Below are 18587 nucleotides of genomic sequence, written 5' to 3' on the forward strand. Positions count from 1 at the left end.
AGGCTTAGTCTTCTTTCATTGCAGCTTTTTATTGTTGTTATTGTTTTGTTTTTGTTATTTGCTTTTTAGATAATATTACACAATGGCCTCACTGCAAGGGGTTATTAGTAAGATATGGTTCCAGAAATGGAACCCCAGGAAAATCATAGTAATAAATCAAGAGCTACTTGTCTAGACAACTGATACTTATTTCTAGCAAATGCTTTTTGGAACCTGAAAACTAGTCCTCCATTTTATTTTATTTTATTTTTAAAGATTTTATTTATTTATTTGACAGAGAGACAGCCAGCAAGAGAGAGAACACAACCAGGGGGAGTGGGAGAGGAAGAAGCAGACTCCCAGCGGAGGAGCCCAATGTGGGGCTCGATCCCAGAACGCCAGGATCATGCCCTGAGCCGAAGGAAGACACTTAACGACTGAGCTACCCAGGCACCCCCCATTTTATATGTATCTAACAATTTGGTGATAAAAACATAGAAAGCAAACATAAGCTATTTCTAAATCCCAGAAAAAGTTGTTGGCTAGGATACAGGCTGTCCAATTCTTAATGCACACAGGGAGGGCTCAATAAATGTCACTAACAGATAGTATTAATGCTTAAGGACCACTTCTCTTGGCTAAGTAGTTGCTTCATGTCCTGTTTTTTTTTTTTTTTTCTCTATCCCAGAGTATTGAGATAATGTACTATTACTATTTTAAATGTATTATGAATTTGTTGAAAAAATAAAAAAGGTTTTCTTGAGTATCTACAGTTCACATTCCAGGATCTTGTGACTATGAAACAATTTACCATCTGGTACTGATATGGTTAGATAATAACCTAGTAGAATCTGGAGTATGATACTCTGAAAAGATGAAATCTCACTATAGTAGTTGTGGTGTTTTGCTTTGTTTGGTTTTGGTTTTCTTGGTCATCAGTGGAAACTGTCCTTAGTTTCTAAGTTGTTGCAATTGTTTTTTTCTTTCCCCCTGCATTGTTCTTCTCAAACATACCTCCCATACATGGCTTTAAAGTGAGTCTTTGAGGGAAGTACCAGAAGTAGGACAGTCAAGTTGGGTGCTCTGGAGCAGTAATCAAGGATTCCCACAGTTTCCACATGTGGTTTTTGGGTGTAAGCATGGAGCCAGGATACTTGCATTAAGACCCCTGGTCTTGAAGTGTGGGACTCCAGAGATCTCTCCAGTTCCAGTGAGTTAGGCTACCATGTTACTTATTGTCAACTTTCCACACAGATACACAGAACATATATACTGACTTGTACATCTGGTTTCCTATCATTTTAATTAGTTATGTGGAGGCTTTTAATCCTTTGTGGGCCAACCATGAATTACATAGTTGTGTAGTCTGATGACAGTTCTATGATTTTTTTTCCTCTGCAAAATGGTTTCAAACCTGTTTGTAACAACCAGAATTTTTATCATTTCTTCATAGCAATTTTATGCAATAAATTCTCTACATTTCTAAGGAGCCAATGTATAAAAGAAGCTAGGGCCTTTAAGAATTTTGGAAAACTTACTTTCAAGAGAACTGTTTTATTCACACAGAAATCCTTAAGCATATAAATAAAACATTTTAACTTTACACATCTTATTTTAGGCCAAGATGTCTTTAACATCTTTAACCCCATTCTTACCAAAAATATAGCCCACTTACTGATCTCTTCTAAATTAATTTTATCATTACTTTCACTTCATAATAAATCCTCAATGTGTTCTTTAAGGAGAAATCATTTTACAGATTACTTTAGATTTTTTTAAGAGTGTGATTTAAGATTATCATAACAAGTAATCAATAAATTTATGTAATAAGATAATATGAGACGAGCAGGCATCCCATACTTATTTTTCCAAAACTGATCACCATTTTTAACAACACGGTAAATAAATCCAAAGTTAAATTAAGCTCTCATAAGTTTATATTGGATTTAACCAGTTGATCTAACTTATTAATGGAAAATATCTCTAACAATTACTGAAATTACAGATTTAGAAATGAAACATTCCATTAGCTATCTCGGCCACAATAGCAGCATAATGTTACACTTTGTTCCTTTACTCTCTCCCATCTTCTTAAGAAACAGGGATGTTATTATGTGGTCTTATTTCTACATCCTGACCTCGTTCACTTGGGTTTGGAGGACATGGTTTCTACTAAGGTTAAAAGACATGTGTCTGTATGTTATTTTCATCTAAGGACCTAAAAATTTTCTGTAAACTGTCATTTTCAAAACATACTTTGGCATAAAAAGTATTTCTACTCTTCAAAGTTTAGAGAACTGAGTATAATGATTAACTGATTTACGTAAGTCATAATGATATGACTGCTAAAGCTGTGATGTGAAATCTTGATTCCCGCCCCCCTCCTGCAAGATTTCTTAGATTTTACTTAAATGATGTATTAGTGTGTCAAAGTTCAAGAGCCACCTTCTCCATTTTTTTTAACTGCTTAAAAGAATGGCCTTCCCACTTTCTTTTGCTAGAAAGTAGCTAAAAGAGATAAAATCTCCAGTACTTTATAGCTGCTCTCTGTACTAGGAGAGGAAAGGGTGCTTTCTGACTTGTTCTGGTTGTTCATGGCCCAGTTCAAACCATGTTAACACTCTGGCTCCAACTAAGAGTTTTAGAATAAACAAAAGAGAGAACTATAACTTTTTAACGCAGTAGGTTCTACATTTATGGAGCCCATAAGCTGATATCGTGCTGAAAGTAAAAACAGTCTCAAGAGTTTAAATGAACTCTTTGATGCTGAAATCACAGCAAATTCAGGAAAATTAGGGATATGTTGGTAACCTCTAATCTTTTTTTAAACTGACCTCACCCTGGGCAAGTAACCATCTCCTGATGCCATTGTTGGAGACAGAATTTCTGGCTGAAAGATCAGTTTTCTGACTCAATCTGGCTGGCTATTCTTGGTTAATCATCCCCATTTCTCTCAACATTTCACTCCTCTGACTACAGTGGTCAACATTTATTTTCAGAAGACTTTTTTAAGTGATTCGGTTCCTCCATTGGTCTCCGTCTGTATCCTGACTAAATCTCCCTAACCCCCATTTCTATTGCCCTTGTTTCTCTAAGATTTTGCTAAACATTAGACACAGCACATGACCTCCATCCAGTCTTCCAGCGTCTCGGAACAAAACCGATTGGCGCGGTTGTAAGCTTCTCTAGGCTTGGAATTGAAGAGTCTTCAGCACTTCAATTCTTAACGACCTACAGCGTAAATTTTAAATTTAAAAAATTTTAAATAAAAAAAAAACCGCTCCCCTTTTTTAACCTTTAGTCCCGCCCACCGCCTCCCCCCTCAAGCCTCCACGCGAAACTGCAGGAAACCGGAGGGGGCGGGGCGGTGACGTCACGACGCCGGTGCGTCACGGAACGGCGGCGGCTGCGGCGCTGGCGGCGGCTGCGGCAGCGGCGGCATTTTAGTCGACAGCGGCGGCGGCAGCGGGGCTGCTGCTCCTCCCAGCATCCCTGGCGCGGCCATTTCAGCCCCATCTTGGCCGAGGGGAGGGAGCTGCAGTCGCCGCTTCAGCAGTTTGAATTTCAGTTTCTCCAGGGTCTGCGAACCGGGCGCACCGAGGAGGAGCCGAAAAAGCTACCACCGCTACCTCACACAGCCGGAGCGCCTCCGCTCGCCGGCCAGCCGGCCGCCGTCGCCACCACCGCCGCCGCCGCCCCTCACTCTTCTCAGGAGCCGCGAGGGGAGGCCGAGACCGCCGCTGCCGCCGCCCGCCCGCGGGGTGGCTCCCCCTGTAAGGGGAGGACCGAGCCGGCTTTCCCCTCCCCCGGAGCGGGTTTCCGCCAGAGACAGTCGACATGTCCCTGGGGCTGAGCTCCGGCTAAAGCCGGGGAGGGGGCCGCCCGCCCGCGCCGAAGCTCCGTCGCCCGCCCGCCCGCGGACCTTCAGCCAGTCCCAGCCCGCGGCTCCTGGCTGAATCAGGAATCCCCGGCTCCGGAGTCGCCGCTCCTTCCCCTTCTTTCCTCAGCGTCCGGGAGCCCAGAGCTGACGCCGGCACTGGCCTGAGGAGCCCGAGCGGGGCAGCACCGCCCCTCACGCCGCCGCCGCCGCCGCCTCCTCTTCGCCCTCCCACTCCCACCCCCAGCCAAGGCCTGCTGACCGCGCCGAGCGCCGAGCTGGACTGACCACGGCGGCCCCGGAGACGGGAGGAGGAAGCAGGCGGCCCGCCCCTGGGATCGCGCTCGCGCCGCCGCTGAGGGGATTGAATTGAGGCGCCGCGGCTGCGGGAGGCGAAAGGAAGGAGGAGCCGCCGCGCGAGTGCGACGGGGGCAGAGCCGTAGAGATCGACTCAGGAGGAAACGGGGAGGAGGATGTCTCACAGAGCGGCCGGCGTCCGGATCAGCCAGTGACTCTTAACAGCGGCGGGCCTCAGACCCCAGCGCGGACTCGGACTTTGTCTTTGGGGGCCCCTGCTCTGCCCTTCCTGGTTTCCGGCAAGATCTCAGAGGAGCCGGCGTGCCTCTCTGCCCGCCAGCCTTCCTCACCATGTCCAAGATGCCGGCCAAGAAGAAGAGCTGCTTCCAGATCACTAGTGTCACCACGGCCCAGGTGGCCACGAGCATCACCGAGGACACTGAGAGCCTGGACGACCCGGACGAGTCACGTACAGAGGACGTCTCTTCCGAGATATTCGACGTTTCTCGGGCCACGGATTATGGCCCTGAGGAGGTCTGCGAGCGCAGCTCCTCCGAAGAGACGCTCAACAATGTTGGGGATGCGGAGACTCCCGGGACCGTCTCCCCAAACCTTCTCCTGGACGGGCAGCTGGCGGCCGCGGCGGCTGCTCCCGCCAACGGAGGAGGAGCCGTTTCGGCCCGGAGCGTGGCTGGGGCTGGGGCCAGTACCCTGGCGGCGGCCGCCACCTCGGCCCCTTCCTCGGGAGCACCCGGCGCCGCCCCGGTCGCGGGCTCGTCTGCCGGGCCAGGGACCGCAGCCCCATCACAGCCCCCCACCACTTGTAGTTCCCGTTTTCGCGTGATCAAGCTGGACCACGGGAGCGGGGAGCCCTACCGCCGCGGCCGATGGACGTGTATGGAATACTATGAGCGGGATTCAGACAGCAGCGTCCTGACCAGGTCCGGGGATTGCATTAGGCACAGCAATACTTTTGACCAGACTGCGGAGCGGGACAGCGGCCTGGGCGCCACCGGAGGGTCTGTGGTGGTGGTGGTGGCCTCCATGCAGGGGGCGCACGGGCCCGACTCGGGCACTGACAGTTCCTTGACTGCTGTGTCACAGCTACCCCCGTCGGAGAAAATGAGCCAGCCCGCCCCGGCCCAGCCGCAGAGTTTTGGCGTTGGGCAGCCACAGCCACCGCCGCCCGTAGGTGGGGCTGTGGTTCAAAGCGCGGCTCCAGTGCCGCCGTTCCCGGCAGCCGCGGCCGGGCCGCAGCAAATGATGGCAGCCCCGCAGCCAAGTCAGCTCCAGGGAACCGGCTCCGGCGTCCTCCCGCAGGGGCCCAATGGACAGGGGCTGCCGCTGACGAATGTAACCCTGACGCAGCCGGGTGTGCCCCTGCCGCCGCAGCCGGGCCCGGCCGTCGGCGCTCCTGCGACGCAGCAGCCCCAGCCGTTCGCGTACCCCCAGCCTCAGCTACCGCCTGGGCATTTGCTGCCAGTCCAGCCCGCGGGTCAGAGTGAGTACCTACAGCAGCACGTGGCCGGCCTGCAGCCGCCAAGCCCCGCGCAGCCCTCGTCCGCCGGCGCCGCAGCGAGCCTCGCCACGGCTGCCAGCCTTCCAGTGGGCACCGGCCAGAATGCCTCTTCGGTGGGTGCGCAGATAATGGGCGTGTCTTCATTGCCCAGTGAAGCTGTGGCCCCAGGGCCGGGACCCGCGCCAGGCGGACAGGCTGCTCCTGGTCAGCCGGCCGGAGTGCCCCTGGCTGCTGTGGGATGCGCCGTGCCGCCAGGCCTGGTTCCCCCTGGGACCGGGCAGCCCCAGTCCGTGCCTCCGCCGCAGATGGGTGGCAGTGGTGCGCCTTCAGCAGTGCCTGGCGGCCCCCACGCCGTGCTGCCCGGAGTTCCAAACGTGCCTGCAGCCGTGCCCGCTCCAAGCGTGCCTAGTGTGTCTACCACCTCTGTTACTATGCCAAATGTACCCGCGCCTCTGGTCCAGTCGCAGCAGCTGAGCAGCCATACGCCAGTCAGCAGGAGCAGCAGCATAATCCAGCATGTTGGGCTGCCCGTAGCGCAAGGCACACCCAGTGCACCAACAAGTCTACCACAGTCTGACCTAAGCCAGTTTCAGACTCAGACCCAACCTTTAGTCGGGCAAGTTGACGATACTAGAAGAAAATCAGAACCCCTACCTCAACCACCACTTTCTCTCATTGCTGAAAATAAGCCTGTTGTGAAGCCTCCTGTTGCAGATGCCCTGGCAAACCCCCTTCAGTTAACACCTATGAACAGTCTGGCCACCTCTGTATTCAGCATAGCTATTCCTGTTGATGGTGATGAAGACAGGTATGGAAATCTTACTTAAAATATTTGGTAGGAATGCTTGACCAAACATTGTAGTTAAAATGCAACTTAAGAGTTCTTTTTTCACTTCGAGGCCCTTAGCGTTTTTAAGTATAAAAATTATTTTGTGTTTAGTAAGATTGGTTTGTCAGTTCTTGAAAAGGCATTAGTTTTAGATTGCTAATGTAAAGGTGTAATAGAGAATTGGTCTTGTCACAGTCATTTAAAAGCACTGAATTGGATAAGGACACATTTGTTCATTCAGAAAAGTTGGATTTAGGCTTAATTCTCTAGATTTAGTAACTAGTAGATATGTCCCTAGGATTGTCCTTTTCTTAGGTAACAATACCACTTGAACACTTACGGCAGAGAGTTTTGTCAGTGTGAGTTTGGAGACTAAGATATAAAATTAGGAGTGTTCCATTCTGGAAAACCGGAGGTCCTCTAGTAGGGAAAGATCCATGTAAGGAATCTCCTCCAGTGTATCTGGAAAAGCTGGAGAGAGAATGGTGAAATGTCAAGTCTGGCTTTGAAGATCATATCATCCTCCAGCCTTTTAAATAAAAGAACATAGAAGGTCAGGAGGCTTCCCAGTAACTTTGTTAAGATCCCTTTTTTTTTTTTAAGTAAAAAAAAAAAAGTGTGTTGGAAAGATGTTATCTTCCATCAGTTTTTTTTTTTTTAAACTATAGAAAGGGAAGTACGAAATAAGACTTTGACAGTAGTAAAATCTAGTCCTTGAAATTAAAGTAATTTTATAGTAAAAGTGTTAACAGTTGTCATTTGGCTCCCTTTATTTAAGGGATGCTTTTTTAATGGTTTAAGTGAAAATTGGTGTATTGCCATACCAATCCTACAACAGTCGATGTTTGGTTATGGTTCAGTGAAGCTTTTAAGTAGTTTTCAGGAAATGTCAAAGGAAAATTTGACATATATTGCAAATTTTTAAAAACCAACTTGTTACAAAGCTTTAAAAACATTAAAAAAATTACAGAGAAAGTTTCAGGTACTTTACAGTTAGGCATTTATTTGCTGGGGTTTTTGTTTTGAGCGAGGTTAATTTCAGATGTGTTAAAAGATGTTGTTATGGATTTCTAGAATAATTGGTATGTAGAACAATGAGATCTGTTAAAGCTTTTTCTTCTGTTTCTTCTGAGTTCCTTCACATTCTTAACTTTTCATTTCTAATTAGCCTTGTATTTTTGTTATACTTTCTGTTGGTTTGAAAATGCTCACTGAAATCATCTTCTCTGCTTTTTGTAATTCAGAGTTCATCTTTTTTTGTAGGTGACTTGCTTGTTGGGAGTCTTACTTCCATTTGAGAACTCTTAGAGAATACCACATGACCTTAAGTGAGCTCAGCTAGCTAGTCATTGAGAAATTTTATATGGATGGGACTACCAAGTAAAGAAACTGATTCCACAGGCCATTCAGAAAAATCCCTCTTTACATCTCCCATATTTCAGTTTTCACACATAAGGGCACACCTGAAATGCAGATTGAGTTTATTTGTTCACCTTTTGTAAGAGGCAACAGGTATCTTCCCTTTTGTAGCTGCCAGAAGCCACTTTTTTTCTGGTGGGTTGGTAAATAACCATTTGCTTGCCTCTCTGTTCCTGTTGTACGTACATTGCCTCCGTATCTCAAGAAATGATGAGTGGTTTCCCAAACCACACCCCCCTTCTTGTAAAACACATGCATATCCATGAATGAAAAATGTATTTTTCTCTCCTCTTCACACCTCTCTCAGTTTACAGCATATGCAGTTATATTCCCCAGAACTTTTAAGATGATGATGTGGCATGAAGCAGAGAGATCTGTTGACAGATGGAAACTCTGGGATGTATTCTTTAGGGTATGACTGACTTCAAAGATGCAATTATTTATCCTCTTACTTTATTAGAAGTGTTAATAATTTAAAAATTTTATTTCGGAAGGTGAATGAGCTGCAGATACTACCGTATCTGTTCTTATCAATTGGCAGTAGTTAATCCAGTGCAGGGGTTTTGATGTGTGTGCATCAAAAAAGTCCTATATTAAATATGTGGTACTTCCCTCCCCCACCCAGTCTTTTAAAAATCTGCATTACTTATCAAATGTGCATTTCTAATTTTTGTTGTAGTCTTTCATTGGTTTTTAATTTAACCTGCTAGTTTTCAAGATGTAATCTTACACATTTGACTATTTTGTCACTGGACCAACACACCTGGTGAAGGAATAAATCCATTAAGTAGAAATAGTTTTTTGTTTTTTGTTTTTAATGTAAAGCCTTTGTAAAAGAGGGCATTTTAAATTGTATGCTTGAAATTAAATAACACGGTTTTTCTAGGCATATGTTTATGTTTTACGGAAATGACTGTTTTTGAGGAAAGTATGCCAACAAAAATAATAATTTTAATATGGTGATTTGGGGTTGCCTTCTTAAAATCTGCATACAATTTTAGTTGCAGTCATTCAAATGCAAAATAAAACGGAGTGAGAAGTTTTGAATAATTATGACTTTAACTTTGTGAATAGGTTGACAAATTTCAGATCTTAAAAATTGGTGAACAGCTTTTTTTTTTAAAGTTAATATATTAATATGTTAGTAAACATACTCGAGTTCTTTGAGAAAAGGAAGGAAAATAGAAGATTAACAAAAATGAATGAGGTTCTTTAGTTTGATATATTGAAAACTCTATCTTGTGATTTTGGCTCCATTACAAGGCTTCATTTTGAGACTTATTTTTAAAAAGAGGACTTACATATTAATACATTTTAATAATATACCTTTTAAAGGGCTGACGGTTGTATATAGAAAGCAAGAAAATGTTTTAAAGTTCAGTTAACACTGCCTGTTGACTCTATATTATTAATTGCCATAAAGTTTATATATTCTAGTCTTTCTCATTGGAAAGGCTTATAGTCAGTTGTTGATTCTTCAAACTGATTTTGTGTAAACTGGAGAATATAATAATGGCTGAAAATATAGTTCATAAAAAACCACTTTTAAGTGCAAGTTACAAAACTTGTTTGAATTACCGACATACTTAACAGACTCCTTTTTGGTAAATGGGGAGAGGTGCAAAATATTACTGGCCCTTTTGGTAAGCGTACATAGTATAGATCGTTTTCCACAGATAGCTGACCAATGTGAACTCAGTAGGCCACATTCCTGGAACTCTTATGAATGGCTGCAATTGTGAACTGTCAGCTACAACCAAAAGATTGTTGAAAACCTGAATGTAAGGATCCCTTAGTGGCAGATATCTTTATATCTTGTTAATGGTTTTATTTGTGTAGTTTGCTAATGACCACTGATTAAGTATTATAAATTGTGAATGTTAAGTGGTGTATCCTGATATGTGCTATAAATATACAAATTTTGTTTATACAATTATATATATGTGTGTGTGTGTATATATATATACATATATATGTGTGTATATATATATCTCAAATACACACACACACATACTTGCAGTGCAGGTTTTTTTTTACCTGATGGGTAAGTAAGATTATGTAAATGTATATAAAGAGACAGAACTGTCACTTTACCTTTATTGTAAAATCTGTAGATACTTACTAGAGCTCTAAAAGTCTGACTGCATTTAGTCTTTACAAATGAAAGCTCCTTAGTTGAGTCTGTATTTCTTGGGAACTTATGTTTCTTTATCGATACTGAATTGTGGAGGTAATTTTACCCTTCCAGCTTTACAGTTGATGTTTAAATCACACACTGCATATTATCTTACGTACTCCTACCAAGGATTTTGTAATCAAAGTGTGAAATCCTGTGTATGAGTAACATTATTATTTAGTATAAAAACTGGTAATTGATGGATTCATCAGTGCCATGCTGATTACTAAAATATACTTTAGTCATAAACATGGCTCTAAGTAAAGGAAATGATCACGGATTCCCAGAAAGATTGATGGTCCAAAAGTGTATCAGTAGGAGTATGGCGCTTTTTTTTATTATTACTATTAACAATGACACATATATTGTTCAAAATTCTGTGTGAGCTAAATTCTATAGGCTGAACATTGGATAACCTTTAGTAAACATAAGAGCTTATATGTGTGTGGGTAAGACACACTCTAACTGTGTTTGTAACACTATTTTTTCCTTGTAGGGGAAGTAGGGTATCTTGAACTAAATTGCTATTATGAGAAGTCATTTTTTTATAGTACTGGTACTGTGGTATATATGTTTTCTAGTTCCTGAGAATAAGGGATATTAATGTTATATTTTTATATGATTATATTTATATATAAATATAATATTAGTATATATTAATCTGTTCTTTGAGAATTCTGATATCATCAATTTGGAAATAGTAAAATGTGATACTGGATTTATGGATCTGGTTCTTGCTATTTGTAATAGAGTTTAGTCTTCCTGTGCACCAGAAGAGTTTGGAAGTAGTCATACGCTTTAGTGTTCTAAAAAGTTCCACCCCAACAATCAGATGGTAAAGAAGCCAAAATTAGTGTCTTTACTGAGGAATGGTTGATAGGGGAATATAAAAAGATCTTGACTTTTCTTTCCTAAAATAGCAGAAGTTGGGGCCAGGGGTGGGGGGAGAGGTAGAGAGTGATGGCAGATAACCAAGACACAAAAACAGAGTGAAATGACATGAAATATGGTCTCAGAAGGAATAGGAATACTTGTTACTAGTGAAGAAAAGGCACCTAATTCCTTTTTTAAATAATTATTTTAGACCAGTATGTATTTCCTTTTTGAACAGATACTGTTTATTTCTTAATTGCATTACTCTTTAAATACTCTATAAATATGAGGAAGAGAGAGTTTATAAAAACAGATTTGTCTGGTTAAATGTAGCCTGAATGACAATGTTCCCTAAGTAATTTCTGATTAATGGGAAGAGCAGATTTTTAATAAAAAAAAAAAGTTAAAAGTTGACAGTATTTAAGGGGTATGTGTAGCAAATTCCTGAATTGGAATAAATCCCTTAAGTTAGTTCTTTATACTAAACCAAGTGAAATTGTGATTTGAGGCTGCTCTTTTATATGGTAATAAAATTACTGTATCCACAAAGAATGTGCATACCTGAATCATTGGTATAATCTGGGTCTTTCCCACAGCAATTGTTGAACATACCAAATTACTCAATATTTGTTACATTCTTAATCTGGCATGGCTTAGTCCAAAAACCCCCCCATAAAGATTTAAGAACGGTAACCAGTTCATATTATTCCTGTAGGAATGATCATTATGTGACTTTAATAATATATTTTAACGTATACATTTCAAATTTGGCTGGTAATATTAAGGATATATTATCTGCTTCTATTTCTAAAAAGTATGTTCATAATTTCTGCTTTTAAATCAAGCGAATTAAATTTCATCCATGCTTCTCTGGTTTGCTTACCTCTCAAATTTAAAGCCCAGACTTAGATTTCAGTATTTTTATTTCTTTGTACCCAACTAACATTTGTTAAAAAGAATGAACTAGGGACACCTGGGTGGCGCAGTCATTAAGCGTCTGCCTTTGGCTCAGGGCGTGATCCTGGCGTTCCTGGGTCGAGTCCCACATCGGGCTCCTCCGCTGGGAGCCTGCTTCTTCCTCTCCCACTCCCCTGCTGTGTTCCCTCTCTCGCTGGCTGTCTCTCTGTCACATAAATAAATAAAAAAATAATAATAATAAAAAGAATGAACTATCATTAAGTTGTACATTTATATGTGATAGTTACTGAAATTCTGCAGATCACTGAATAATAATTTTAATAGTGTTCACCTAGGACATGGACTGTTAGTGCCTTGCTAATTGGAGTAAGCAAGACAAGTAAGTGAAGTCTGAATGTTAAATTACTTAAAGCCTCCTTTCCCTATAAGCTTTCACTAAAATTTGCTGAAAGAATATTAATGTATAGAAGAAAAGCTATAATTAATGTGTCAATTATTGTAAATAATGCTGGTGTATTTTAAATGTTATTTTTAATGTGTTAGGCAATCCCTCTTCATTATTAAACAAGAAAATTGTTTAATCTTTGAATGAAAGATACCCAAAGCAAAGTTTTAAAACCAACTAATTTCTAAAGGAGAATTAGAAGTTTTACTAAATAGTTTTGTAAGTTAATCTGAAACCCATCCTTGCTTCATATTTGGTCTTCCTAGCCTTTGAAAACAAAACAAAAAAGGCGAGGGAAGTTCTTGGTCAAATAAAATCAGTAGTGTGCTAAATTATGTATTAGCATATCATATGAATGACCATTACAGACAGTGGAGTTGGACATGCCTGGACTGAAATCCCAGCTCTGCTGCATACCTGAGGCATTTGACCTTCAGCTGGTTATTTAGCCTTATAAGCCCCTTTTTTCCCCATATGAAAAATGGGGATAATACCTGTGTTGGAGAGTTTGAGAGGATTAAATGAGGTAAATTGTAATAACAGATAATTTGTAAACAGTCCATATATAATATAATATGTATGGCAAACATACATTACAGAAATATTAGTATTTCATTGTCCACAAACTGTTCTCCCAGATCACACCTTAACATGCTATAAATCATACCAACGGTCTTCAGTTTTGATCTGAAAGTGTAATTTCATGGTGTATGGATGTAGTAAGAGAAAGGGAGACATAGTTTTAGGCCAGAAAAGTCATGATGTTGTAAAACTGTATAGCAGTTGGGTTCTAATCCTGGCTTTTCTGCCGCTTAGTTTCTTTAGTTAAGTCTTTTAACTTCTCTCAGTTTACCTCATTGGTAAAGTTAGAATTTGAGACTTGGTCAGATTTTAAGGTTCCCTGTGTAGGACTCCATACATTTAGACATATTTCATAAGAGAGCTGCCAACTTTAACCTTCCTGCCACCAGACTATCATGTGACAAAACAAAACAAAAACTGAAGCTTGCAGATACTCATCAAGTAGGTTGAATACCCAAGAAAACATTTAAAGTGACAGTATGTCATTCATTCAACTTTCTTTGTGTTCTCTCAATAGTAAGGTCTGCGATACAGAAAAAAGACTGTCCTGCCCTCCCAAGATCTCAGATTACATGAAAATAATTATCAGATGTATGCTTTCATATACATTGTAGTTTGTGATGGAGTAAAATATAAGGTACTAATCGGAACAGTGTACGACATAAAGTCAGATTTGGTATGGGGAGGAAATAGACTGATTTCTGTTTAAAAATTTATTATCTGCATAGATAATACGTTTATACTAAATATACAAGAGTAAAAACTGAAAGCCTCTCTGTGCCTCTGTTCGCCAGCCACCCAGTTTCTGTCCTCATCATCAACCCATTATTACTTGTGCATTCTTTTGAAGCTAACTCTTGGACTGAATCTTAAAAGGGTGACTTAGGTTAGGTCACTGTTAAGAGAAAGGGATGATTTTCTGAGTAGAGGAGGATGGCAGTTTGTGTAACAATGTGAAAGAATGAAATGTCAGATTTGGAAAATGATGTGATTAATTTGACAGGAAACAGTGAAGGGCTTAAATGTCATGGTGAGAAATTGAGATTTTTTAAATCAGAAGTTTATTGTTGCTGTTAAAGGTGTTTCTTGAAGCTTTTATTGTTAAATAGTATGTATCTTGGAACCATTTCAGTACCCTTTTCAGTGATTATTGTATTTTTAATTAAAATCTTGCAATAAAGTTGTATAATAAGGAAATCTGGGGGAGCTCTGAATCCCAGAAGTCAGGATTCTTATCCAGTGGAATTTACTAAATAGCTTGGTATACCTAGCTCTAAGTTCGAGTATTCTGTTTGCCTCAATATTACCTTAATAATGATGAAATATTTGGTATATATGAAGATACTCTCCTAAAAGTTGATTTTTAAATAGCATGATATAGAAACTGTAATCCTATATTAAACACAAACCAAGCTTAATTTTGTCAGGCCTTATGTGTGCATAATCTCATTTGAGCTTTTCAGCAACTGTAAGGAAGTGTTTCTCCCCTTTTTATGGATTAAGGAAACTGAGGCTTTGAGGATTTGAATCACACAGTTATTAAGTAACATAGCATATTTTCAGACTTAGGCCTTCTGACTCCAAAGCCAGTGCTCTCGGATATTTCCAGAGTTCGTTTTGTTTTATTAATTTGCTTACTATAAGATAGGAGGAAGGAAAAGCTGCTGTAGCTACTGATCTATTGTTGTAACCCTTTACCTAAAGGATATTTTTAATCATTTTAAATCCTTAGATGATAATGTTGGAGATGGTCCTCATTCCTCTGCTAATTGTGTTTCCTTGGTCTCTATTTAAGATCTGTAAAGTTGAGTTTTGATATAAGGGAAGAAAGTATTTTCTGAGTTTAGGGTTCATGTACCTCATCCTTTAAGCTTCAGCAATTTTCATAGCTTAGTTTTGAGGTGTAGTATATGTATGTTTTTTCTGTTACAGTTACCCCACAAAGATAGTATCTTAGCAAAGCAGGTCGATATATGTCACATTTGAGTCACTCTCTGATGTACTACTTTCATGTACTTAGAAATTAATAGGACGGGTTATTTAGTATATAAAGCCAGGAGGAAAAGGATATATTTTGTTCATTGGTTTTGAAAAATGTCCACAAATGGAAAAACAGCATTTTCATTTAGGTGTCTGAAATTCAGAATAAACCACACTTCAGTCTCCCTAAGAAGTGCTTTGTTGGCCTTATATTTAGATTAATAGTTAACATTGACATCAAATATGTTATTAGAAAACGGGGGGCTTCAAATTTTATTTCTTGGGCAGAAGAGAATTTATGACCAAAATTGCATAAAATTCAGTATTTCTTTTGATAAATTTTTAATAACATCAGTTGCGACTTGGTGCCTTTAGATTACATAGACTATATAACCTTGAAGTGATCTCCATTAATAGCGTTTTCTTTGGGCTATTAATTTCCTCAATTTTATGCCATTCCAAAACAGAAGTCTTTGATGATCAAGCCCTTCAGTATTTACAAATGGCTCTTTTGAAGTTCTTGATCAGCTAGATTTTATAGACTTCTTTAATCTATGCCTGTTAATCAACGATTTGAGACTAATTGTTGCTATTTGCTAAAAATCCCTCAAGTTTATGGAAGACATCCCTGCTGAAGTAGTCGAGAAACCAAAAACGTCGTATTTTATAAGCCTGCCTAAATGTTTTTCCTTGGAATCTAGACTATTTAAATTTTTCTAGAGTACTTAGATTGTATTACTCCATATGGCTTCTTCATTTTGAATGTATGTAGAAAGTGATTCACTTCCAGCTTCTGCAAGCTAAGTGTATTTGTTCTGACATGTTCTAAAGACTGGAGGTCCATTTATAGTATTTTATTTCATAGGTTCCTTTTTTGCCCCAAGATGTACAACTAACTGCAGATAAAATGTTCTTTTTTCACTTCTACATTTGACTTATGAGAAACATTTCACTTTTAGAGTCTGTGCTGTAAAAACGCTGGAATCTCATAACTTAAGTCATATGATTTCGTTTAAAACCAGTTTATTTGGCATATGAATTTGATTGAAATTAAATGTATGTATGTATTTTTCCAAAGTCAGGGGATCTGAAGTTTTTTTTTTTTTTAAAGAATGTCATCCTTATAAATATATTGTAAATACTCTTTAATGAATTTTAAATTCCAGGCTTGCAGAATAACCTCCAGGTTTACTCTTTGTTGTTCTCTCGTATTTATTGTTTTCCTCTTTGAGTCACTCTGTTTTAAATCCAAGGTCTCCAACAGACCTGTGCGAATAGCAGACTTGTCCCGTATGGTCTTGGGTAAGCCTGGTTAAAAAAAAACAAAAAACAAAAAACCAATCGAGTTTTCAGTTGTTCAGTTGACTTTCATTTAAATCTGTAGGCTGATTTCCAAATGCAGTGAAAAAAAGGGCCTGACAAATATATCTTAAGAGGATACAAGCTGTTAAATAACAGTAGTTAGCAGCCTCTTAATCCTTGATATTAGCAGGTCTAATCAATATATTTGATTACCTTGGACTTAGTCTAGAGAAAAATAGAGAAAGGGTTAAAAGCATAGAAAGGAGTTAAAGGAGGTAGAGCATACAAAGAGAAGTACATACACTGAGGATGCCAATTAAATAGTTGCTTTGGTGACACTCTGGCATCTAGTGTCTGTCTGCCTTTCCTAATTTTGGATTATCTAAGAGGTACCCCAGTGGTTAAAATAAAAAAATGCCTTTTAAAAAATGTATTTTTAAACAATTCAGTAGGTATTAAGACAATGAGAATCTGAATTTTGAAATCATGGAATTCTGTTGGGTATTTGTTTTGCTTGTTGATCACTGATATTTAATTGCTATTCCAGTAGAATTTGGAAATAGTTTTCTTATTGTACTAGTAATACTGTAGAGACTCTATTAAGGTACTTGTGAGGGTTTCAGAATTGCCATGTTGTATCTGAACTTCATTTTGGTGATAAAATAATAGCTATTATTTATTGACCATTAAATATATTTATAAAGAGCTTTATATATAGTCTCAGTTTCTTAACCACTCTGCAATGCTAGATCATAATATCACCATTTAACTGATAAAGAGACAGACCTGGAGAGGTTAAAATTGAACCCCACTATATGTTTAGCATAGTGGTTTAAGAGCATAAACTCGAGGACCAGATTGTTACCTACTAGCTCTATGACATCAGGCAAATTATTTCTTATCTGATCCGCTTCCTTATTGGTGAGATAGGAATAATAATAACACCTACCTCTTAGGGTTGTTGTAGAATTGTGTTAATAAATGTAAAACACTCAGAATAGTGTCTGGTATGTAATAAGTACTTATGTTCTCGGCTTGCTGTTATTCTGCTACAGTGTGGGTCAAGGATTTTAGAGGTAATGTGACAAGTTTTTGTTAGCTCCCTAATGTGCAGTTTGGAATTGGGGAAACTATGGGAATATGTTGAGGTAGAGGGGGAGCTGTTAGCAAATTTGTCAAAGTTTAAGTGCCCCCTAAGAAGCCGCTCCAGAGATGCGAGGTGAATCATACCCACTGGGAGCTCGCCAGGATGAGCCCAGCAGTTAAGATTCTATGGTTATAGCCCTAGGGAATGTGTCTCCGGGGGAATGGTAGAAAGAGTTGGTGATTAAGGTGTGGGAGCTCTTACCCCTTAAAGGGGCACGATACTAATGCCGAGAGATTAGAAAGCATCCATATAATTGTTGCACCATGTTTTGCCCTAATCCAGAGAAACCACACATAAATAAATGGATTATGAAGGTAGAAATCATGTCAAGTCCAACCCAGAAAAGGACTCAGTTGTTCATGGTCAAACTCGATCAAATAGATCCTGTTAAGAATTTTTATATTACGAAGGTGTAGCTTAATTTATTTTACATGAATACTGTACCTGGGAACAGCTTTGCTAAACTGCTAAATGTTTAGAGACTTATAAAGGCATCTGATACAGAGTAGTGTTGATTAGGCTATGAACTGGTCACATTCATATGTGTCTAAACATATGCGCACACACATAATTGGATGCTATTTTATTTGTATTACCCTTTTCTTTTAGAACTGTGATCCTGAATTGTTGTCAGGGTCTGCTGGATTTCATCCAGTTTAATTTCTTTCAAAATGTTTTTAAGCAAGCTTATGTAGTGGTTTTTTTTTCTTTTTATTAAAGCCGTTACATTATATTAGAAATCTAAAATCTTCCATCTTTTTTTGAAAAGTAGTGATTTTACTGTACTTTCTCAACCTCATTTCCATTTGATTCTTGGATCTCACAGGAATCCTTCAACTGCTTTCTACCAAGCGTTCCATTTGAACACGTTTCAGGAATCAAAGAACCTCTGGGATAGGTATGAATACTTACATATGGAATGCATACATGCAAAAGTGTATGCATGAATTGCTTTGCACTGTACTGGTTTCTCATCATTAAATCTAAACTCTATATGTCATTGGGGGGGGGGGGTTCACGTGGTATCTAGCATGGGACAAAGCAGCAAAATAAACCAAAAGAGCAATCTATATTTTAAATAGAATATAAATATACTTCATTTTTTATTTCACTTTAAGTACTTTTTTGAAGGACTTACATATTCTATTGAATTTTATTATATGAAATATCCACTTATCCTTGTATGTTTTAATGTAAAAATATAATCTGTAAAATAAACTACAGTAAGTTTACTTTTGTCCTAT

General features: G+C 39.8%; 1 protein-coding gene across 3 annotated transcripts in view; it reads left to right on the plus strand.

Moving 5' to 3' along the window:
• The first annotated feature begins 3386 nt into the window (after window positions 1-3386).
• TSC22D2 (TSC22 domain family member 2) overlaps window positions 3387-18587 on the plus strand; it is a 49498-nt gene continuing 34297 nt past the window's right edge. The window contains exons 1-2 of one of the 3 annotated variants that reach the window (XM_045812768.2): window positions 3390-6480; window positions 18170-18241. In XM_045812768.2, the coding sequence (XP_045668724.1) occupies window positions 4505-6480; window positions 18170-18241 (2048 nt within the window). In that variant the 5' untranslated portion in view covers window positions 3390-4504. Of the gene's footprint in view, window positions 6481-18169; window positions 18242-18587 lie in introns of all 3 variants that reach the window. The other 2 variants (XR_006782461.2, XM_045812777.2) reach the window with 2 other exon arrangements.

Source organism: Ursus americanus, chromosome 20, assembly GCF_024610735.1.
Source record: "Ursus americanus isolate L20-20 chromosome 20, mUrsAme1.1.p, whole genome shotgun sequence".
Classification (NCBI taxonomy): Eukaryota; Metazoa; Chordata; class Mammalia; order Carnivora; family Ursidae; genus Ursus; species Ursus americanus.